The 25,531-nt window shown below is 41.5% G+C and overlaps 1 protein-coding gene across 1 annotated transcript in view; it reads left to right on the top strand.

The window, feature by feature from the left end:
- Positions 1–25,531, top strand: part of tmtc1 (transmembrane O-mannosyltransferase targeting cadherins 1) — a 145,605-nt gene that overhangs the window by 101,555 nt on the left and 18,519 nt on the right. The window contains exons 9-11 of the mRNA XM_056367895.1: positions 6,320–6,487; positions 10,064–10,177; positions 21,322–21,465. Coding sequence (XP_056223870.1) covers positions 6,320–6,487; positions 10,064–10,177; positions 21,322–21,465 — 426 coding nt within the window. The remainder of the gene's footprint in view (positions 1–6,319; positions 6,488–10,063; positions 10,178–21,321; positions 21,466–25,531) is intronic.

Here is a 25,531-nt window from a genome sequence, read left to right as displayed (position 1 = left end):
AAAGTGTAAAGTCTCATTAAATAAGAATGTGAGAAGAGGCGACGGGGCCAGCGCTTCACACTTCCCGTACGAGGAAGGATTATTGCCATCGTTTTGGATGCGCTCATTCGAGTTTAACCTCTAAGTGAAGCGGGTTCGGGGTTCAGGATGGAGTGAAACAAACGTTTTTCACAACGTATCGTCTGACCGCGTCTGAAGGCCATTGTGTTGATATTGGTTCCAAGTGGTCACAGTCAGAGGTGAGGTGAAAGACTCAGTCATTTTGTGTTTTTTGGACAGATCTCCAAATCTCCATAGAGCTAAGTGTAAATGCATCCAAGAAGAATTCAAGGTGGATTGAGATCCAGTTGTTCAAACCTCCAACGGAGGCGGTTGAGGCTCCAAAACACACATCTAATCTTTCCTCCTCCCACGGTGTAACTGTGTTGTTAATCAGTGTGTGAAATATCCACTCACTGCCAGATTTTCTTGATACATCCATGGTCTGTCTTATTAAAGCATCAAGGAAGAACAGCTCCAGACATTTCTACATATATAATCAAATACGAGGAGCCCTGAGCTCCTGTTGCATTGATCTGATCACAGATCTGTGTGGGGGAGGGAGGCAGCGTGAGTTAGATCCATGAAGAAGATGAAACTTTGATCCCGCTTGTCGTTCATAAATACAGTTCATTCATTTGTTTGTTTGTTCGCGCCTTGGGTGCATTAGCACCTCCGTCTCAGCAGAGCAGAGACGTAGCAGATAAAACAAAGACGTTTTGACAATTTCGTCCAGATATGAGACAGAAGTGTAAATGAGACCTTGGACTCGTCATACGAGGAAAAGCCCAGGTGTTACTAACACATCAACAAGAGCTGTGTCCCAATTCAGGGGCTGCATCGTTCGGAGGCTGCATTTGAAGACCGATTGTGTCACAGCTGCGCGACTGGTCTGTCCCATTTCGTAGGCTCCCTCAAACGCATCCTTCTTTTCCTGGGCAACGAAGGCTTCAGCAGGTAGATGATTCGTGGCCCAACCTATCCCAAGATTCATTGCGCGCCGGTAATTAAAATGACATGGCAGCAAACAACACAAACAGAGAGAGGTAGACGATTCCATTTTTAAATGTAAAACAAACAGGCATAAAAAGTTTTGGTGGAAAAAAAGGAACGTCAGTTGACACGCTTCAAGGGCGGGCACAGCTCGTGACGCAAAGTGGAAATCACGGTCTACTACGGCGACGAAGGGCCACACCTACGTAAATACGGCCCTTGAATTGACACACAGCTAATGTCTCTATTAAAGTATCCAAGTAAACCATGACAGTGAGCCAGCGTAGACAACACACGTTCCTGAAACTGAAGCGTTTAAATGCAATACAGCCATCTTTCATTTTCTGATTTACACGTGTGCTTTTCCCGCTGTGACGTGTCGGCGCGGCGCACACTTTTCAGGCAGGCTCTCCTCAAAGACATTCATGCTGCACAATCAAAAAGTAACTGTGTGAAAACTGAAAAAGAAGAAGGAGGGTCAAACCCATCGTAGTTCTTCACCTCCACATACACCGGATTGTGTCAGCCTTATGTAGCAGTTGGAAAGGTGGAGAGGATGTTGTAACACCATTAAAATATAAAGTGACAAGTCATGAAAAGCATGTGTTTTGATCACGGTCTCAGCTGCACATGGTCAGTCAGTAATTTGGGATATTAATCATTTGAAAGACCTAATGAAGTGAAAATAACCTCGTCTGAGTGCTGGCTTGCTGTCCTTCGCTCTGTGTGTGTGTGTGTGTGTGTGTGTGTGTGTGTGTGTGTGTGTGTGGTCATCTCTGAGTCCTTACTCAGTCAAAAGCCTCTCCACTCTCACTAGAGACTCTTTGTTGTTCTGCTCTCAGTCGCTCCCTGTCCTCCTTCTCTCTGTCGGTCTGTCCGTCACTCCGTCTGTCCGACTCTCTCCATCTCTCCGTCTCTCCCTCATTATCTCACACCCTCCGTCCCTTGTTTTTTCTTCTGCTCCAGACTGAACTGTTGTCTCTCAGAGCTCAGCGTTTTTTCTTTGATTTTCCTTCTCTGTCTCTCAGATTTCATACGCAGTGAATCCTAAAGGTTTTGTGATGCATGAAGTGATGTTCCCCATGAATTATGAGGTCCTTAGGGGCTGTGGTTGACCTTGATTAGGCTTAGAGGGCCCGTGGGGTCCACACATGCTTACACAAATACTCTCACAGTGAGCAGGAGGCTTTAGCTGGAAGCAGATGCCCTCAGGGGGTAGAGCTCAGAGAAATCCCCCGACTTGATCTCGCTCAGCGCTCACTTAACCTGCATGGCTAATTGCAGTGTAACTGTCAGCAGATGCTTCTGCTGCTTCCTGAGCTCAGTTCAAAGACGCCTCAGCTCTGAGAGGACTCGGGCCCTCACACTTCTAACCTGGAAGCAGCCATTGGCTCCAGATGGTTACTGTAGGAGGCCTGATTAGCTGGGATGCATGTTAAGTATTGACAAATGCTTATTCACAATTGCACAGTTCCATGTCACCATTTCACACAGGAAAAAAAAAAAAAGAGCTCCACAGACTCTGCTTTGCATCACCCCATCGTCTCTGCAGTAAATGCATAACATACACAAACAAGACTCTGCTGCTCCATCGTAGGCAGTTATCATTCAACCTAGTGTCAGCTGCTTTCAGCTCTTTATCTCTTTGTGTCTCCTACTCAGTGTGCTCACATCTACAGTCTATTAACACAGCTCAACAAAAACGGAAGAGGGAAGCCTTTTGGATTTTTTATCTTGAAAGTTTATCTCCAGGGGGCATGAATGAGGATTTCTTAGGAGTTTTTATAGTGTCTATGATCTTTATAGGGTTTCATTTTTATATTGCCATGTAGCGCAGTTGTCTGGATTTGCAGTGGTTTGGATGTATTTATGTATATTTTTGTATTGTTAAGATGACTTATGTCATTTTTTTTTCTGTTGCAGTTTGTTACCTTTTACATTTAAAGCATTTTTATATGCAAGTTTTCAACCTTTTTTTTTAATGTAAGACTTTTGTGGGGGTGCACTTCTCCAGGCTTTGAACAAAACATGGTGGCACCTGTTGAACATTCCCCACCAGCCTGGGACAGTGATTGGCCTTAAGCCACACAACCAAAGGCCCCACCTCTGATGTCGCCCCATAGGCAGTTATCTATGTGTTCACACATGATTGGCTGTTGTTTTTGTTTTGTTTTCCTTTGTTTTTTCACACCTAGCTTATTTAAGAGTCACCTGTGATGTGTTTTTATGATGTTTATGAATCAAAGTCTTCTGTTCACTACAGGTGTTGCTAGAGTTTGACCTCTTTCAACACAGCTCAGTTTCATGTTTCTTTGTTTCTGCTGTCACACAACAGAGCGAGTATGAAATAGTGACTGAAACGCGGCCCATTAAGATGACATGTTAATTTCCGAGCCATTTCCAGGCTGCTGTTAAAAATCCCATCATAAAACACATCAGTTAAAGACAAAGACTGAGCTGTGATTTCAGCTGTATTTGCTTGTAAAACGATCACTCAGAGAGAAAGGTGGAATCTGATTCATGTCAGCTGCCGTGCGGTCAGCATAGAGAGGCGTGTCCCGACTTCTTTTAACCCTAAAAAGCCAAATAATATATGCTACAATGTCAAATATATTATATTCAGTTTCATATCTTATAAATCATATTTTTCCAAGAACTAACTCCTGTGATTTACGCACACACACACACATACATACACACACACACACACACACACTGGCATGTTATTATTTCAGCAAGAGGAAAGGATGTGCATGCCTTTTGTGTCTAGAAGACAAATTTGTATTTAACTGTGACATTTGTGCATGTGTACGTGAGTGTTTGTGCCAGTGTGTGTGGGTGCGTGTGTGTGTGTAGCAACATAATATGCATCACTATGCATCAACAAGCAGATTGAGTTGTTTTTCATAAGAGAATTAGTGTAGGATAATCTCATTTTCTGCAGCGTTGATTCACACACTGTTTGTTTTCTGCATCACAACGGTTACACACATACACACACACACGCAACTGTGTGTGTAGCTGTATTGTATTCACTGTCTTTGTCGTCTTGAGTGTAGACTACAGGTAATTCAGCTGTGTAGAAGTGTTTCACTTCCCCTGCTGTGTGTGACTCTCTCTATCTGTAGTTGTTCTGTACTCAGTACATGGTTTTCTTTCTTCGACTCATCCTCCCGCCTCATCGCTGCTGCCGTGAAGGCCAGCAGTTGCTTGAACAAAGCATCTATTTTACTGTCAAAGCTTCACTCAAGACTTCTTTTTATTTCCCAAGTTCGCCAATCTAACTCAGCGAGCTGAAACAGTGTGAAGAACAGTTTACCGTTTAACACAGTCAAGCTTAAAGGAATACTGGTACCCAAGAAGTCCAGCCCATCTGGCCCCAGTGACTTCAGGCTGGTTGCACTTACATCCATCATCATGAAAGTACTGGAGAGACGGGTTGTGCTCTCGACCCGCTCACTCACACCTGGCTATGACTGTGAGAGTCATCTTTTTTTTAATTCTCCAGCGCCTTCTGTACCATCCGCCCTCTTCTGCTCAGGATTGGGGATCTCTCGCTGTCTGTCGGATAGGCCCCGATTCGCTCAGCCAGGGAGCTCCATATCTGATGTGGTCGTTAGCAACACAGGAGCTCAGATCTGTCAGTGTGTGCGGGCAGGATTGGGGAGATCTTCCATTATTCTGTGGTCAACATCTGTGCCAGAGGTGCCAGCAGGATCTATAAACTCATCCACAGAACCGGAATTCATGATTGGTCAGACCCTTCGAGGACCACTGAACAAACTGCTCTCCATCATGGACCATCCATCCCACCCCCTCCACCACAGACTGCAGAGACAGAGCAGCTGCTTTTCTAACAGACTCATTCAGCTCCATTTGTCACAAGGAAGGTTTCAGGAAATCATTCCTACTGTTCAATGTAACACTGAACAACAGCTCACCTCCTGTGTGACAGGTGAACACACTGCTGCACTATCATCTGTTCTATGTACTGATTATATCATACTGCTTGTTTTCTGATTTACATATCGTATCTATCTATCAATCTATCTGCCTGTACTCCACCAATAAACTAACAATGGGTGTCAGAACAGAAAGAAAAAAACCTGAATAAAAGAGAGTAGAAACATAACGAGCAGATGCCTCCATATATGTGATCAGGGCTCAGTGGATGGTCTGATGTATGAAAATGATGTGAATCACCTACTACAATCTTCTGTGTCATCTGGGGCCTGTATTATGAAACAGGCTCAGCATACCCGGGATATCTATTCGTTATCTGGATTTCAGTGAACCTTTACACCGGCAGTCACGCTAGGTGGTCACACAACGCCGGTTATCAACTCGGTGAGTCATCCCGGGTTATCCAAATCTAGCCACGAGCACGTTCACATAAAAAGGGGGGGTGGTGTTTGCGCCGTTATGACCAATCGCAGGCACGGAGGAGGATAGTGTGTGATTAGGTCAAACATGTCTGCAACAACAGGAGGACGTTGATGTTTTCAGATATCAGAGATAACATGTAGAAGAGCCTAGAGGAGAGCTTTGGTGAGTTTTATAGATATGGACGAAACCAAGTCGTGCTGACATAACACACAGTGTAAATTTCAATAGGAGATGTAGTTTTTTTTCCGTGGTCACAGAATTCCTCCATTCCTCCCTCCTCTTTCCACTTTTCTATGTTCCTGTCATCTTCTTCCGTCACACGGGTCGTCACACGATGTTTTTCAGTCTCTTGACTGAGCTCTCCTCTAATCTCTGCTGTTATTTTTTCAGTCTTATCACCATTTCCAAGTCATGCGGGTCTAAGCCTTCCTTGATAATTTCTGTCTCTTCCTTCTGTCCTTTTTTTGGTGTTGTTGTTCTTCAGTGTGTATTATGTCAGTGTATCTGCACCTGTGCAGTAGCGCTGTAGGAGTGGGAAAATATCCTGCACTTTAAGCTGCACAGAAGCACACACACCTCAGTACAGTCGGCGTGTGTGTGTGTGTGTGTGTGTGTTGGTGTGTGACAATGACAGTAAACACAGATGACAATTACATAAAGTTTTTTTTTACCATGTGATCAATGTCAGGATCAGCAGCTCAAGGGATTTGGAGGCGTTGCGTTATATCATGTAGGTTTGAAGAAGAGTGTGTTGAGTAAAGACGGGACTAGAGAATGTAGGACTCCAGTAACAGAGTCATGAATAACATCTTTCTTTCCCTTCCATTTCTTTTGTTTTTCCCCCAAAACTTTCTTTTATTTTCTTCCCTTCCTCTTACTTCCCTCCTCCATCCCTCTCCAGTATGGGTTACTGTATCCTGGTGGCTCACGGCCTGGGCCGGTTGTGTTCGGTGGTTGGCCGTTGGGGCACCACGGTCCTCAGTGTGTCCATGCTGCTGCTGCTCCTGCTCTTCTCCTGGAAGACCGTCCAACAGAACCACGTCTGGCTCTCCAGGGAGGCCCTCTTCCGGTAAGGAGAAGGAGCGTGTGTGTGTGTGTGTGTGTACATCCCAAACTTGTACACACTGAATGCCTATACAACAAAACTGTACCTTAACAAAATAACAAGGTGATGTACAAGTAAACTTAAACCTAAAACACAATGTAGTTCAACGTTTAAAACAACACAACACCAAAAGAGAAAGCAAAGCAAGCAATAAGCAAAGGCACAGGCCATACCCTTGGTCAGCAACCCAGACTTAGCAGAATAACCAGAAGAGCCATGTCAGGTACAATCTGACACATATGGGATTAGGAGCTCAGTGGGATAGGTAGGTGTCAGGCCATAAAGAGCTTTAAACGTTAACAATAACTGGCAGTTAATGGAGAGCAGCTAAAACAGGAATGATGTGTTCAAATCTCCTCATATCACTAATAAGATTTGCTGCCTCATTGTCTACAAAACGCCAAAAGACAAGGGTTCGAGACTCTATGAGATTTTGATTTGATATGACGGATCTTATTTTAGAAATGTATCTAAGGTGTATAAAGCAAGACTGAACAACCCTCTTTACTCTAACATCAAAACAAACTTCAGAGTCAAATCAAACATCCACGTTTTTTCAATTGGTTTCACATTAGCTGATAGAGAGCCAAGATTGTTGAGATCTGAACTGAGAGGGCATGAACAGGAGAATCTATTTGTGTTTAGTTGAAGGACTTTCACCAATGTCCACCAATGTCTGTCAGCTAGACAGGCCTCAAAGGAAGCGAGACCACTGGAGTTTGAGGATTTGAGTGGAACATACATCTGAGTATCATCTGCGCAACAATGAAATAGGATGTGGGAGCAAATAGATTGACAATAATAATGGACCAAGGATAGACACTGGCGGAACGCTACAAGTGAGATGGGCTGATGATGAGGAGGCAGTGCCAAGAACAACAGAGAAGGTTCTTCAGAGAGGGGTAAGAACACATCAGCATGAGGAGGGGGGTTCTGCACTTAAGTCTAGAAAGACCAGAGTTGAGAAGTCAGTCATTGAGAAGTCAGAATCCATAGTCAGGAGCAGGTAATGGATTACCCTAATTAAGGCGGTCTCTGTACTGTGGAGCGTTCTGAAACTAGACTGAAACTTTTCAATTAGGCTATTTATGTTCAAGTGAGAATGGAGCTGTCAGGGGGTCAGCTTCTCAAAACTTTTGGATAAAAAGGATAATTTTGAAATGGGTCTGTAATTAATGGGAAGATGTGGATGAAGACCAAGGAGTAATTATGACGGAGAGGATGTGGGACCAACTGTTTGAAACACCCCCGTTAGGAGAGATGTGGGAATAGTGTCTAATTGACAGGATGAGGATTTCATTTGAGTTCTGGTTTTAGCAAGAGCTGATTGGTTGAGAGTATTGGGCTCAGACCAATTAAGTGAAGCTTGAACATTAGGTGGAACTGAAATATCCAGGGGAGTTCCTTTGTTAAGGAAGAATTGCATCAATATTAGGATACAGCTCAGAGGGACACGGGTGAGAAGATGCGGCATCACGAACAGCACTAGAAACAGGACGGGGAAGTGGAGCATTAAAAAACCACAGCTTTGTGGTCTGATAGACAAACATCAAGAGCTAGACCCAGTGAGAGCACTTAATGAAGAGTGTGACCCTCACAGTGACTGGCCACATTCACAAGCTGTGTGAATTCAAATGACTCAATATAACAAACTAAAAACTTAAAAACTGATACAATTTGCGAAAGAGATTGGAGACCATTTTTGGAAGAAACTGGGGGGGGGGATCATTGTCCTCCAGGCTTAGCCAGGTCTCGTCGATCTTAAAGAACTCTGTGCTATGTGATAAAATCTTGACGGACAAAAAAGTCTTATTATTCTGAGACTTGACATTTAAAAGACACATTTTAACATTGGAAGTGACAGGTGGAGTGGGGAGAGCCGGAGAAGTGAAGACAGTGGGCTGAACAGCATCCAGGATTGGTTCACACTTGATTGAAATGAGGCTGCTACTGACATTTGAGTGATTTTTATTCCTACAATTTATTTGAGCCCTGTGGAGACTGGAGTGGTTGTTGATCAACACAGGAATAGCAGAGGCGCTGTCTGTGATAGGGGCCTGCAGAGAAATAGATAGATGCATACTTTATTAATCAAGAGGGAAATTCAGGCATCAGTGGCTTACATGACACATGTAAAAGCCACAAATATAAAAAACAAAAAAACAAACAAAAGCACAAGAGGTAAAAAACAGAGTAAAATAGGCCTAAATAATTAAATAGCAAAAATCAGCTGCACAGCAGTAAGTCATAAAGGTAGTGCAAAATGTAAATGTAATATAATGTGCCAAGAAATAGAGCTGTAAGAAAGTGCAAATGTCTGTTGCGCCCAAGGCTCAGCAGGTGAGAATTTGTTAATCAGTCAGTCAGTTTCTGTCAGTAAATATGTTGTAAATATGTCAGTCAAATAAATCAGGTGATGTTTCCCTCACCTCTGACACAAATCACTTCACACCATGTCTCGACAGATGAATGCCATCCCATAAATGTTCTTCCTTCCAAAGTGGTCAGTAAAATAATGGGAATGAAATGTTCACTGTGCTCCTCTGTAATTTAATACATGATCCAAATCGCATTTTAACCGATAAGAAACTACAGGATGTGATATGTAATAAACATGCAACTCGCACTTCCTAAAGATTTCTCTAATGTCCATCACAAATAATGTCAATAAATCATAGAAAGAAGAACTTGCCTGAGAATCATCACGTTTGTCTCCATTATCAAAGTTAATCCTGATCGTTTCCCATCGAAGGGAACGCTACAAACAGCAACTGCTAATAGCTAATATAGCATTTCTTTATGGGGCTAATTTGCCAAATTGTGAACAAATATAGACAACAAAGAGAAACATAGTACATGCTTGTAGATGATGTCACTACAGCATATTTACTCTTGTGGCTTTAAAGGTCCCATATTTTACACTTTTCCTGTGTTTTATTTGAAGCGCTTTGATACTTTCACAGTCTTAATAAAGAACCTAGACCTGCTTTATAATCAAACAACACATGGACATCTACCTTTATACAATATTGGACCTAATTCATAAAACTAGTTCCTTGAATGGGTCTACATGCTGTCATTAGCATGTGTCTGTCTATCAAATTAACAAAAACATTTCTGACGTACTCCATTTTCACGCAAAAGTCAAATTTCACACTGAGCTGAAAAAGCGTGAGAAGGAAAAAAAAACTGGCAGTCGCTCTGTATTGAAGTGACAGGAGGAGCAGCCGGTTCACAGAAAAGCTGTAGGTAATTGAGATTGTAATTATTACTGGGGTTGAGGGTGAAGTATTATCCGCATACAGAAGCTTTATTGTGTTGTAGATTTAAATTGATAAAATTGCCGTACATATTCAGGATTAAAAGCGCTGACCTGTGCAGGTAATATTAAAATCATCTCACCTCCTCACATAAATCCTGTCCGAATGGGGCTACAGATTTCTCTCCTTGAAAGGTGTTTTGTCCTCACTGGGATTTTTCTGAGATGTCTGCTCCTCACTTTCTTCGGACTGTCACCATGCCTCTTCCTCCTCGTTTCAGGTCTGGTATCCAGACTCTGCCTCACAACGCCAAAGTCCACTACAACTTCGCCAACTTCCTGAAAGACAGTGGTCGGCACCAGGAGGCCATTCACCACTACACCACTGCCCTCAGGTCTGACACCACACTCAATTCAAGCTGTTTCTAACTCTGTGTCTGCAGGGGGGGGGGGGTGTAACATGAGCAGCACTCGGAGCCTCGACGCACAATCACTGCAGTTATGTCTGTAAAATGGAAAAGCTTTGAAGAATAACACACTCTGGGTTGTGTTCACAGGAGTATAGCATGAGTAAAACACTGTAGACAGCTGTATTGATTGAAATAGAAGCAGAGATGAATGATTGAAAAAAACACTTGGTAGCAGAACAGTTCCATTAATGTTCCTGTTTAAAGTCTACAGGGTCTCTTTAATGGTTTGAACCTCATTCTGCTGCAGAGGTTTAGCTTTGTGGTTGTGTTGCTGCAAATTTAAGTTGTTGTGATGTTAATGTTATACACTTGTCCACTGTCATCAAAGTCTAAAGCACTGCTTCTCAACCGTTTCCAACTCATGGCCCACTTAAAAATCTTACACACATTTGACCGCGTAACAATAGGGAGGCTGAATAATGCCTTCTCAGAGCACTTTTTATTTCAATGATAACGATAGAACATTCAAGCCTGAACTGGAAGTTTTTCTTTTTTTTGTTTGACGAGGAGAGCTCACTTGTCGATTCAGCATCTGTCTCTGACTCTCTTCCTGTTTGATTCTTCCTCTTGCTACCAGCTATCCATTTTGATAGATAGATAGATAGATAGATAGATAGATAGATAGATAGATAGATAGATAGATAGATAGATAGATACTTTATTTATCCCCTAGGGGAAATTCATGTGTCCATTAGCTCATTGTTGATGATAATAATAACATGATAATAACAGTTGATAATAAATAAACAATAATAATTATATTAGTCCACTTCCTGTGGCTGAAGTGTTGTATCGCCTGATGGCAGTGGGAACAAAGGATCTCCTGAACTTCTCTGTTCTGCAGCGCAGTGAGATGAGACATTTTGCTTCTGTAGCTGCTTCTCTGTCCTGCCAGATTGTTGTGGAGAGGATGGTTGGTATTGTCCAAGATGGCCTCCATTTTAGAATGCATGCATCTCTCCACTACAGTCCTGAGTGAGTCCGCCTTTTCTACCAGCTTGTCCAGTCTCTTTGTGTTCATGTCGGACACTGACCACCTGTTTTTGCCACGGATGTAATTTTCTAGCGTACAATCAGACTAAGGTACCATGATGGCATAATCCTAACCGCAGCGGCACGGGATTGAGTCCAACCCATGGCCCTTTGCTCCATATCATCCTCTCACTCTCTCTCTGTCGGTATTTAGGCAAAAAATAAATTAAAAAGAAAAAAAGGGATGAACCCAGCTGGAAGGCATGTCAGTGCTTTTAACTTGAAAAGTCACAATAGGGCATTGAACAACAAGTCCCAGCCAGGTTCATATATATATATATATATATATATATATATATATATATATATTATAGTTACATCTTTTCACCAAAATGGTACTTTTCTGCAAATGATTTATCGGCCCACTTGCAATACCTTCCCTGCCCACCATTGGGCCCCGATTTTAACCATTGTTTGTTGCTGACTCGTTAAGTCAAATTACAGCCTGACTTCACAGTGAAAACATGGTGGACGTCTCTGTGGGTTTGCAGAGAGCTTGAACTCAGAAACATTAGATGTCGTATCAGCAGTCGGAAAGAGCTGCGAGGTTCTTCTTCTGCTATTGAGATAACTGTAGTGTAGTGACTGACTGTGCTGAAGCTGATGTTTACAGAACTGATGGAAGAACAACACAGATCTTAAACCGAAGTCAAAGGCATTTACATTTCTAGAGTAAAATTAGTTATTGCAGTTTGACACCGTTACATCACTGTTGCTTTAGGCTGTCATATCAAATACATGTCACCACTTATTTGCATGAAAAGCCTCCAATGTCCCCATACATTGGCAGAGAGAGAGATTAGAACAGTGTTTGCACAACAGACACTCGATGTCAGAAAACTCTTTTTGTCACTATAGATTTGCATAAAATGTCCTGTGTGACAGAACAGCTGCAAAGCGATAGTGACGTGGGGAGTTTGCACAAACCGTAAATAAAACGCTAATTTAAATGACACTTAAATTTAAATGAATTCAATTTAAATGAATTCAATTCAAGTGCAGTTTTTATGTAAATATACTGTGACACAATGTTACACATAGTTGTAGCGTATGTGAGCAGTTTAATGCAAATTTCTACCATGACACTTGAGAGGTTTATGCAAATGTATGGTGGAGGAAATTTATATGTGATGTAATATTAATTATCACATGGGGAGTTGGAAATGTGATAATTCAGTTTTTTACATAAAACTTCAATTTGTCAGTAGCATTTTCATCTCCATTTTGCCTTCAAGTTCTTTTTCTTGAAATACAAATCCCACATCACCACACATTTGTATAAACTGTCCTGCGAGTGTAGAGAGTGCATATGCAAAAAAAAAAAAACTTTTACAGAAGCTCTGCACAAGATCTGCAAACAAATTGAGATTTTCATTAAGTACAACTTTTATTCCTGTAGGGGGGATTCTGTGCAGCAGCTTGTCACGGTTTAGCTTTTTAATAATGTTTCATATTCTGTTGAATGAGTGTTGAGGGTGTTTACACAGACATGTTGCTACAGACAGGTCAGCTTCAGAAGAGCACAGGCAGCCTGCAGTTTGCTTGTAGCCGTCTGTCCCGGGTGTCATTCTGACGGCATGCAGCCCTGCACCAGAAACACTGACAGTATGTTAACCTTGATGTACGACTAAAAAAGAGCAAGGAAATTTTGCAGCGAGTTGTGCAAACAAAGCACAAGTTGAAGTTGTACTCGTATATATTGCATTTCCATACATGAAATATATATGCATATAAAATAAAAAACACATATGTAAAGATTATATGAAACCTATTAGAAATTGGCCCATAAAAAAAGATGTATCTTTATGTATGTATGCTTATATTGTACACATATGTTACATAAATGTATATCCAGCCCAAACCAATATATTTTGATTTTATATAGAGTAGGGTCCAAAAGTTTGAGACCTCTTTCCCAGGATGGGAAGATAAACATAAAATTAATTTGATAGAAATTAGTTAATTCATTAATTTAGAAATTAATCAGAACAACATATATAAGAATGTAGGATTTTTATATGTATGTATAAATTACACATGTATATTGTTAACATATCATATAACAATTCATCATAGATATTTTTAATATATGTACATATAAATATTTTACTATAGGTGTCTTATATATGTTATAAACTTATATCTTCCTACATCCAGAGGACGTATTTATGAGATAATAATAGATCCCCTTCTAGGTGACATATATGGCAGAATCACTCGTGATATAGGGACATACAAACATGTATTTTATGCCAAAGTTGGATCAGATGAAATAATGACAGCATCACAGGGAACCAACTATCAGTCATTACGTGTGTGTGTGTGTGTGTGTGTGTGTGTGTGTGTGTGTGTGTGTGTGTGTGTGTGTGTGTGTGTGTGTGTGTGTGTGTGTGTGTGTGTGTGCGCGCTCCTGGGGCACCATGACTGAGCACCATCAGGGTCAGATCAAATCTACCACAGCCAGGTCTGTGTGTGCTCATGTTACTGAGGTCTTCATGTGTCGGTGCTGAATATCTCTAATCTGACTAAATCAAAGCCCCTCGCTCTCACCAACATGGGACAGAAATACTCTTTCATCCATCAGTAACGTCTGCCAACATGCCGCATGACATTTCTTATCTCTGTGTTTTATACTTTGCTTCTTGTTGTGTCCTTTGGTCTGTTCACTCATCAGTTTCCTGATTTGCCAAGTTTGTGAAAAAAAGGTTCAATTAAATAGTAAAAATGTGGCCCTGAGCAACATGATCCAAGTCCAGTGAGGGAGCTTTAAAGGTCCCATGTAAAGGTTTTGGAATTATAATTGTCTTCTATTGTTTGATATGGGTCCACATGAAACAGGAACTGATGAGACTGAGAGCAACAGGCAGGAAAGAGAAGTCAGAAAGAGACTAACACAGTTTTCATAAGGCAATAAGAAACTACAGAATAACACCCGAATTGCGCTTTAAGGTAGAGTATGGCCGTTTGTCTTTTTAATAATTAAACACATCACAAAATATCACATTTTATATACTACATGGTTTTTATTTATAACTCAAAGTAAAAGATGTGCAGACTTTGACCTTTACAGGAAGAAAAATGGGTCGAGTGCTGTAAAAGTAGGTTGGAAGCATTTCTGACATGTATTTGGCTCATGATACATCGCCAGGAACTCAAGGTCACTGCATGCAAAATAAGGCATTTGTATTTCACAGGACCTTTAAGAAACCATGCACCGTTTGCTGGCTTTTATCCAGTGTACCATACTGTGCTGCGCTTATAGTGCGTGCTGTTTATTTTTAGTGGCGAGCTCCGGTGGGAATTTAAAGTATGACAGCATTAAGGGCACATCTATACACTGAGTTTTTCATTGTTTTATTATTTTAAAGGACTTATATTGATAACAAACTAGGAATTCCTGTCTCACATAATTAAACTCAATTAATATAACAAGCTCAGACAATCTTAAATACAAGTCATACACACACAAACACACCTTTGGGTCATGTAATGGTCTTGTTGTCTCAGCTCACAGCTTGTGCTCTGTCCATCTATCACAAACAGGCTGCATTAATGAAAGACAGTGTCCATTAGTTGTCCCTGTCAGTGGATAGGATCCTGAGGAACCACACACATGTAGTTCAGCTTCTCCTCTCTCATGTTATTTACTCATGTTAGTTCATGTGTAATCTGGCAGATATTTATTTGTGGTCTTCAGTTGGAATGAAGCAGCAAATCCTCACATCTGAGCTAGTTTTATCAAATCTTTAAATAATCTATGAAAACATCCATATTTCTCTGCTTTGATCCCTTAATTGTAACTTAGAGAATTCCCTTAATTTCTTCCAAAGGAAGATTTTTTCACCTTCAAAGCTTCACATGTTTGAGATTAATATATGATAAAGATGTGAAAATCAGTTGTAGGGCTGAACAATTAGAAGAAAATATTACCAAAATAATATCATTTTGATGTTGTAATTGTGTAATTTAAACTGATTATGTTGTAGAAACTAAAGCTTGAGCCTGTATGTATGGTCTACACAGGTTTAGGCAGAATAAATGATAAAATAATGCAGGTACTTGTTGTTGACATCCTCCTGGGTTTAAACTGCTCTTGGCTTGTTCCATAATACTGGTGGTGTTAGAAAGAAAATCAAATTTTTGTTAAAAAATAATCAAAATGCTGCGTGCTACTGTTCTGTTAATGCACTAACCCTATAATGTTGTACAGTATTTGCAGTAGCTTTACTTCCCAATTTCTGATTGATGTTCTATTCAAGCATCTTTTTAGGAGAGTATTAACTATAACTAATAATACAGATTATATTATATTTCTGTGATCTAGAGCCATGCGGAGGTCTTTCTTTGTCTTTCTTCCAGGCACCACATAGCAACAACAACCTCCACTAACAAGGCACGGTACCCTGTCTCTTGCCCGAGAGGCAAAATGCAGCGCAGGAAAGTAACACAAATCCCTCAGCACTTTCTCCTGCTCATTAAACTTATTGCTGTGAGCTCACAGTAATAACTGAATTTGACTCAACCCCTCTCCTCTCCTGTCTGGACTGTAATGGCAGGACAGCAAAAGAACAATTTAAAGAGAGAAAATCAGACTGAAATGGTAAAAAAAAAAAAAAAAAAGAATAGATATTTGAAGAGAGTAAATTATACTCTTTGCTAAACATTTCTCAATTAGCTCCAGCTGAGTAAATCTGCCGGAGACAGTTGTCATTATATCCTTCAAAATCAAATCAACGGTAGTCAACTCACTGCACTTCAATCAGGATTTGAATGTAAAAAGGATTCATTGTTTTGCTCTAATCAGTGGTCATAATGGACTGTGATGTTGCTTGTTTTAATCCGTGGACAGTTAAACTCTCGTGGCCGTTCCACTGGTTTCTTTTCTTTTTTTCCAACACTTCCTCTCCATCACTCCATTTATCTCTGCACTCTCTCTGCCTCCCTCGCTACATTCCTTCCTCTCCTTTCCCTCCTCTCTCCCTCTCTCTCTCTCTCTCTCTCTTTCTCTCTCTCTCTCTCTCTCTCTCTCTCTCTCTCTCTCTCTCTCTCTCTCTCCCAGCAGCAGAGTTGTGTACTGTCAGTATGTGTGAGCTTCAGCACAACAACTCTCTGCTAATCCAGCATTGCCGTCCTGCCAAACCCCAGCAGAGACCAGCAGCAGCTTTCATCCAGCTCCAAACCACATCCCAGCCCCTAATAACCTCAAACCCACCGGACCCCTCACTCTGACTTTAATTAACCAGCCTCCGCTTCCTGTCTGCTCCTCCATTTATGACAGCGAGGCCTTAGAGACGCAAATGTTTGTGACTGACAGACTGACTGATCAAGTTACAGCATTGTCATTGGCTTGTTACATTGGTCGGCTGGCCAAGTGTTGGAGTTTCCCCATTGGCTGCTTTCCATTACATCATCAGGGGGGTGTTTATAGGCAGTGTTGCCAACTTAGTGCCTTTGTCACTAGATTTACTGACTTTTCAGCACCTAGCAACAAATCTAGCGACTTTTGGGGACAAACTTTAGCTTCCGTAGAACAGAGTCGCCACTTTTGCCCCGCGGAAGCGAGGTCGGGCTGTCCTCTCTTTGCTGAGCACACAGCAGCTGCCATAGGTACGAATGAGCTGCTAACTTTCTCTCTAAATGATCTTTGTACAAGTAAATTTGTCTTTAATTTATGTTTCTGGTGATTTTTGTCAGATGACTTCAGGGTTATAAAATCAGGTTTTTAGCCGCCGCAGAGCAGCAGCTTGGAAGTGAAGGCAGAATCCAAACACGACACAGTGACAACATGATTATGCTAATTGCCATGTTATGACATCTAGTGACATTTAGTGACTTTTCCTGCAGCTTTAACTACTTTCCATTGAAAGTAGTTGTTTACAGTGATTCCACAAAAAGTTTTCATCTATGTCCTTGTATCGACGAGACACAGTCCAGCCATATACTAGGTTGTGACCAAGCAGCAAACTCTGGGGCCTGAAAAATGAAGACAAAACAGAGGATCCAAAAACTGCAGTTCCTATAATGGCCACTTGCGGCCGACCCGTTTAAATTTTATTAAGGTTTACAATTCATAAGTAAGGGCCAGCAGCTTTGAGTAACAGCCGGGAGAGTGTACTCTTGCCACAAACCAGCTCCACACACTCCCCTCTTCTTTGACCATTTTTGGATTGGCCGGGATATTGGCGGAGTCAGACGCTGCCAAGATGGGGAGGGTGGGGCAGCCCACTCTGAGCTTCAAAACCGCTCCTCAGAAACCTATAGGTGATGTCATAGAGGTTATGTCCATCTGTATTTACAGTCTATGGTTTTGACCTAGTCTGATTTTCCAAGCAAGGCAGTGAGAAGGACAGAAATCCCTTTGAATCCCTCACATTTTAAATTTCCAAAGTTTGTGACTTTCACAAACTTTGGAAATTTGTTTTAACGTGTCAGTTTCAGACTTGACATATCATCAAGAGTGACTCTCTCATTCTTAATTTATTCATTATGTCTTCTATTTTTATTTAATGTAATTTTATGTGTGTGTGCCACAGTCAGTACTCTGCTGTACATCCCAAATCTCTTAATTGCCTTCATGTTTCCCTCCCTCGTGTCCTTTCCTTGCATCTTAGTCCCTCCTGCTAAAGACACAAGGAGAGATGGGAGAAATCATCTCTGAACCATCATCTGAAGCAACATCCATTTTTAATGATGGCAGCACAGCTGGATCAGCTGTCCTCAGCCTCATCAGTCATATCACAACTTTTAATGGTTTGGAATTGCCTATAAACAGTGTGTGCTGTCCCCGATATAAGAAGGGTGTGGAGTTACCACCACCACCAGCAGCACAGCTGTGTCTGACAAACATCACATGTTTGTGAAACAGCACATTTATTAAAAACTTGCGTACTTTATTTATACTGTGGACAGATCAGTCGAACCACAGTGTGTAAATGAATTTCACTGCTCAGACTCTGAATGCACATGAAACATTTCTCCTGACAGCAGCATGTTTTTTTAATTTATTCATTACTTGCGTCAAAATGTCTGGATTTATGTTCAGGATTAGAAAGTGTCATCATTGGTAGAAGTGATTTATCAGCCCAGAAGTTCTAGGGAAAGTGGAAATTAAGTAAATATATCTCACATTAAACTACATAGTAAGTAAAATGTGATTATTTCTGGAAGACTTCAGACTCCTCCTTTCCGAATATATTATCCATGATACAGATTAAAAGGGAAATAAAAGATCATGCAGAGAAAAAGTTCTAATTCCAAAGAACAAAACAAGTTAAAACACTAAACAAATCTAAAGTTTGAGCATAATACACTTGAATGTATTAAATACATTAATGTCTGTCTTCTTCGGTGTAAAACCACAGTGATGTTGTGATCCGGTTTCAGATCAGTCTGATTAGCTTCACTGTCCAATCACTGACAGCTCTCTGATAAAGGGGTGTGTCGGACTTCAGGAAAGGATGGTCTGGTGTTACCTCGCTCCTCAGAGCAGAAACAAGAGCTGTGGTACGAGCTTCAAGGTGGAGGACAGGAAAAATAAGTTTAAATTTAGAAGCAAGGGATGATCAAGTAAGGGAAATGGGATGCACCCAGCATCTTTCTTACCCCTCAGTTATGTACAGAACAGTCGACTCTTCAAATCTCCACCAGAAAGTTAAAGTTGATGTGACACAGGCGATGCATCCATTTCCTTAGTTTAGTTAACACTGTCTGCAGGGGGGATTGAAGTTACTAATGTTGGTGACCTTTAGCCAGGCCTGCAGCAGGGCTGTAAGCATGACAGTGTCAGTTGGTGGGTTCATCAACCCATATAAAATGTTCCAACGGTTAATGGTTGACTTTTCATCTAGGTCCATCATCAGGTCAAAATTTGAGTTGTCTTGATAATAAAATCCTTTTTATGAGCTTTGCAGAAAAAAAAGAGGTCATTCATGATCAAGTAATAAACTAATGCCACATCATGTTCACCCCCAACCTGGTGTGAAGCCAGATTTAAGTTTGAGTCAAGGGGTTCACAGACGTCGCACCGTGGATATCTACAATGTAGGTTTTGATTTGAAGTGTTAGATATCACATGGCAACACTAAACAGCGTCATTGTGTTTAAGTGAAACACATTCTCCTTTATTTACTCTGTTATTCTTTCATGTGCTCTGTTAGATGAGTCGTGGTGGGAATGTTCGCCTTGTTGAATATGAGATGATCAGAAGCCCCAGCGGTCAGTCACAGCTCCTGCGTTCCCAACATCTCCGCAGCCCGGGTGTGTGGTTAAACCTTTCAGAAGACGTGCGTAGCTTTGGAGCGTAGGCATGTCGTCACCGTAGTTAGAGCGGAAACCCCCGTACAAATGAAGTTTGTGACCAGGATAACCGGTCAGTTAGCATTCATCGTTGCTGGTTTCCACAGCTGCTCCTCTTTCTGCGCTGTGAAACGCCAACCCATTAACACGTGGCACAAGGTTACCATAGAAACAGTAAAGCTCCCCTCCTGCCCCCGGGTGTCTTGTCAGGCCTGTGTCACCATCATGGGCTCTAACTATAAAAATGTATTCCAATTACACAGAGGTCTTTTGTAGCGGTGATGGAGAGTGGCAGTAAATGTCAGCAGAGAGGCTGCTGGCTGCAGCTTCCACACACTCACTGCTGATTTATCTGCACCATTTGCCCTGAAGATAATCCTTATCACTGTGACAAGGCACTTAGTCCAATCATGATCATGTTATGGTATGCTTCCATCTGGAAGTGTGGAGGTTCCTCAGATGAACACAGTCTGACGGCGAAGCTCCGTTCCAGAAGCAGCAAGCCGGCAGACAGACTGCTCCAGACAGGTTTCCTGCCAGGGTGATCCGTCCATTATTAAAACAACAATGACTGCTTCAGCGGTGCTTAGGCTCTTGATGTCAGTAATGACCCGAATGAGTCACAGACTAATTGGATAAGTAAAACGCTTATAATAAAGATTTTAAAAAGGTCAGGATAACATGAGCTGGTGCCAGAAAAAATCAACAGGTTTTAATTTTTAATTTTTTCTCCAGTGTATGATACATGGTCATGTCAATCATTTTCATGAGCATATCATTTTTAGTTTAATTCACATTACATCACATATTGAAGAGAGTGGGTTCTAAATAAAAAAAATCTGCATTTTTTTTTATGTTTGGCAGCTTCTCATCACTGAAGATATCATCCTGCTTTACTGATGGAAATGAGCCTTTAATAGTATCAGAACATTAATAGCTTTTAGGTAGTTAATTAATTAATAACAGTCTGTTTATTCAAAGATGTGTCAGTGTATTCAGCAGTTGTAGGATGTTCCAGTCTTGTGCAATGCATTTTTTTTTTAAAGCTGCTAAATGCTCCACTGTGTTCAGCATCTCTGGCTGTGTCCGCCTGCTGTCTGGTGGTGGACAGGTACAGTGGCAGTCAACAGGTTTATTGGAGCTGAGACCAGAACAATCAGCTAAAAGAGGCTAAAACGCCGTAAAGCCGAGAGGAACTGCTGGTAATTCTCTGGGGGCTCATCACTAGGATTAAAAATCTATTATTAATGTAAATTATATTGATGCATCTTAAATGAAGAAAATCTTAATGGTAGAACATTAATGAAACGTGTGTGCAGTGACAGCATCTCTCTTTCTCAATATTACAAATAAACCGCCACATATTGTGTTTGTTCACTTCCAGAACAGACTCGCCAACATTATAATCAGCATTTTAAACAGTTTTAAAAGTGTGAGGATCTTTTCTGAAAGGATCTGTCAGTTTAATGATATTACATGTGACATAAGCACCCCCCCCACACACACACACACACACACACTGAAAAACTGTCTTCAACTGACCAAATAGATCAAATAGATTAACTAAACATAGACTAAAGTTCACATTTAGTTAATCTATTTAGTTAATGTATTTGATCTATTAAGTTACGCTCACAAATTTGAGCTTTTGAAGTTTGTAACACATTTTCCTTTAACAACAGGGTGTTTCAACTGGCAGGAACTACTCTGATGTGTCTGAGTCCTCTCTCCTCCTCTCTCAGGTTATATCCCCGTCATGCCAGCGCCATGAACAACCTCGGCACTCTGACACGCAGCCCAGAGGAGGCTGAGCGTTACTACAGGAAAGCACTGGACACCAACCCTCAGCATAACCGAGCTCTCTTCAACCTGGGAAACCTCCTCAAGTAAGACACACACACACACACACACACACACACACACACACACACACACACACACACACACACACACACACACACAGAAACCCTGACCATCAATTTGTGAAATATGACAGGAACTGAGGACGCTCAGCACAGCTGGAGACTTTGATAATGTTGTGCTGGCAGTTTTTCAACAGTTTCTAGTTTAAAGGAAGTTTGAATTTCTTAACTTTCCAAAGAGCTCCTAAAACTATTAGGGACCCTCACAGCTGGAGACGTCTTAATGATCCAGCAGTAACTTCTTACGTGTTGCTAAAAAAATATATATTTTTTTTTCCCTGAGCTCCCAATTATGAGCAAACCAAGAGAAAAAAAAAATAACATCTTTAATCATTCAATCATATCTCCATTACCTCTGGTTTTAAACCAAAGAAAAACGATGAGAACTTCACTGACTCCTTTCATTGCCTTTGTAACACCAGAACATTCTGTCTTGCTCTGTAAAGGAGACCTGAGTGGTGTTTATAACAAAGCAGATATTTCAGTAATTCAAGCTACTTTACAGGAAGTTGTATTTCGTAAAGGAGGTTTGAACTTACTGTGGAAACCTGAAAGCTAGCCGGGTCCCAGTCAGACCAGTTTTCAGGTTCTGCTTCGCCTCAGGCTGAACTACAACTGAACCCAAACTTCCTCCTGAATGTTCCTTTTTACCTCTGCACCGTGAGCACCAGGGAGTTAGTCGCAAATGTCAAATTCATCACTTTTTGACACTTGCAGTATTGATTACCTACAAGGAACAACTTGGACCCATGTCTGCAGTCTCAAGGCGAGAAACACTTCCACATTTAGTCTCTTTAAATGTCACGGAAATGAACTTAAAGGATCAGACACTCAGAAAACTGTGAGAAAACACAAGAGGGACAGGCAGACAACACCTTTTCAGAACTTATGATACAGAGAAAATCCAAACGATTCATGCAGGAAGGATGCTCTCCAACATGCTGCCAGATTTTCTCTTACATGCAGCGGTTCTCATGATTTTCGTGTTGTTTATTCTCTGTAATGTAAGTGTAGACTCTTGCTGCGGTGAGGCCGTGGCGATCCCAGTTTTGTGTCCATGTCTGATTTCTCCATTTGTGAATTTCTGTGTGCAGTTTGCACGTTCTCCTTGAGTCTGAGTGGGTTTCCTACCACAGTGCAAAGACAAGCAGGTTAACTGGCGACTCTAAATTGCGCGTAGGTGTGATTGTGAGCGTGATAGACTGTGATAGACTGGCGACCTGTCCAGGATGAACCCCGCCTCTCACCCAATATCAGCTGGGATTGGCTCCAGCCCCAATGCGACCCTCAGGGATGAGCGTTAGAGCTCATGGATTGATGGATGGAATTTAGGTGATTCGTGCTTGATGTCTCCGGGTCTGTGTTTCAAAGACATGAAATAAACAAGGCTTCACTTTAAATTGGCTCCATGACACAGACTGATCCTATATCAGTTCATCAGGCTCATTCACGACAGGCATTTCACAGCAAGTCCAGCTTTTCTGAGCCTCCTTTATGAAAACATCCCTCAGGTCTTATTGTGAATGCCAGGCTTGATTGAGCCTAACAAACTCACTAAGTTAAACTAATTTAAGCTAATCCGTGAAGCCATCTCAGAGCTGATGTGAACAGTACATATTACATAACATATAATATGAAGAATTACATATAAAAATAAAAAAATAAAAAAGCCAAAGAGCCAAACTTTTGGCTTCATGTTTTAGACTAGAAGGGAGGTCAGACCGAACCAACAGGATAAACTCCTCTCTGGTTTTAATCATGCAGTCTGTGGTTCAGGGCCCATGGAAGTAATGTATATGAGGTGAATATGAACCTGACAACAAGGCTTGACAGGAACCATTCTAGTCTGGAGCGCTAAGTTTCCATGCTAGCTTAGGTCAAACTTACTAAAACCTGCTTTATTAAAGAAAGGATTATCCTGATTTGTTCAAGTAAGCCTGGTTTATCCAGTAATCTTGGTTTATGAAACCTTCCTCTGTACTTCCTATTGTGGAATGGTGGAAAATTGACAATGAAAACATTTCCTGAACCGCTGCACTGCAGTCTGATGGAACCTCACGTTGTCCAGTATGACATGGTAACATTACTGGACAACTGTTGACCCTTTACAGTTTTTGCCATCTTACATTTTCCCCGCTCTTTCTACCACAGTTTGCTGTAGATGACCAAAACTGTTGTGTCCCTTTACATGACTGTGATATTTACTAAAGGTCCCTGAGCCTGATCTGAAAAGAACCCGAGTGTCTCAGAGCAGGAAATAAATCCTCAGCATTTTTGATTTTATGTTTAGGTTTTGAAGCAAAAGCATTTTATCCACCTTCTCACTCAGGGAACGACTCCTACCTGTGCCGATATTTTAGGAGAGCTCCAGAGGCTTTTCTACCCTGTTAGGACTTGTGCAGCAAATGGCTTTAAAGGCAGAGATATTACATGAAAGGAGAGATGTTTGGGGAATTCTTAATGAAAATAAGCAGATAATGTTTTAACTGATTTTGCTAGTGATGCCGGGGAGAACAGCGCTGAAAACAATGTCCCTTCATTTATCTCATTTATTTTAATGCCAGTGGCTTAGTACTGTGTGAAAGTCTTATTTGTAAATAGCATTATGAGGTTAAGCTATTTTGCATATACAGCCTTGGTAAATAGTTACCTCAGTTATTAGTCTGTACACGTAAAACCTAAACTCATAAACTGTGGTGCTGTTGTCTGCCTTTCGATGTTCACCCTTGTCTAAATCGCACTTGTCAGAAAAACTACATCGCCTCATCATAATTTCTACTTCATTGCTGAGAGTGTTGTAAAGCAGCAGTGTCTCCCTCTTCTCCTCAGAGTCAGTGTAGGAGTCGTCTCGAATCACTCTCAAGTCTCAGTCTGAGGGGTTTAGTTCTAAAGCCTCTTTTATTTCTCCAGGGGAGCTGCGCTGGTTTTAACATTATCTGAGCTGGTCAGTGATTTTGTCATTAAGTGGGTCATTTTCACCCTCAGCACAGGAGTAATTGCAGCCATTATTACCTACTGTTTTTCCTGCAACCTCTCTGGTCCGCCTGTCATTTGAATCCCGGCCGGAGCAACTTCAGTGGTGATCCTACACGCTGGGGGCACCGTATTGTGTAGGTTTGGGCCCCTTTTCCCTTTGGGGTGGCCCCAAGCATTTGCCTGTATTGCCTCCTCTGACGCCTCTGAGCAACTCTCCTGCATTTTAAAGTGGATTTCTGAGTTCTAATGGTTTCTTTAATCTTTAAAAGGATAGTTCAGGTTTTTTTGACACGGGGTTGTGTGAGGCAGTCAAGCGTAGTCAGTACATTCCGTGTATTAGATCCTGAGCAGCGTGCTCCCAGTTAGCAGATCCGACCGGGAGCACTGGCAGACTAGCAGAGCGATGTGTTGCTGTGCACTGGGACCACCAGAAAGCGCACAAGCAAACCTACAGAACGCACGGTATCGTGCCGCTTTGTGATTCACTCAGCTGACCTGCAGCTGCGGCGTAATACAGTTGTAATACATACATTTGTGCGTAGGAATACGGTAGTTTAGCGGTTGAAAAAATGTAGTGCCAAGGGAAAGTGCTGTTTTCACAGGAGGATAATTGGCTGAAATTATCCTAAATATTCTAAAAGTGTCTAAAACACATTTTTTCTGGTGGCCCCGTGCACAGCAACACACCGCTCTACTAGTCTGCTGGTGCTCCCGGTCGGATCCTTCCTAACTGAGAGCGTGCTGATCAGGATCTACTGCAGGCAATGTACCGACTATGCATGACTACCTCACAACAAAACCAGTGTGAAATTTGACATTTGTGTGAAAATGGAGGAGGTCAAAGAGGTCTTTGCTAATTAGAAACATGCTAACACCAATATAGTCCTCTTTTTTTGGGGGGGGGGGTATATTTGTTGACATACACAAAATTTGATTGTGCTGAATCAGCTGTGACCATCTCCTATTTGCAGTGTAGCCGTGGATGTATAGAGAGCTATCACTGGATAACTGCGACGCTGAAGGAAACGTGTGAGGATTCTCAGTTCTGAAGCGT

This window comes from Seriola aureovittata, chromosome 22, assembly GCF_021018895.1.
Source record: "Seriola aureovittata isolate HTS-2021-v1 ecotype China chromosome 22, ASM2101889v1, whole genome shotgun sequence".
NCBI classification, from domain to species: domain Eukaryota; kingdom Metazoa; phylum Chordata; class Actinopteri; order Carangiformes; family Carangidae; genus Seriola; species Seriola aureovittata.
This window is presented reverse-complemented; position numbering and strand designations above follow the sequence as displayed.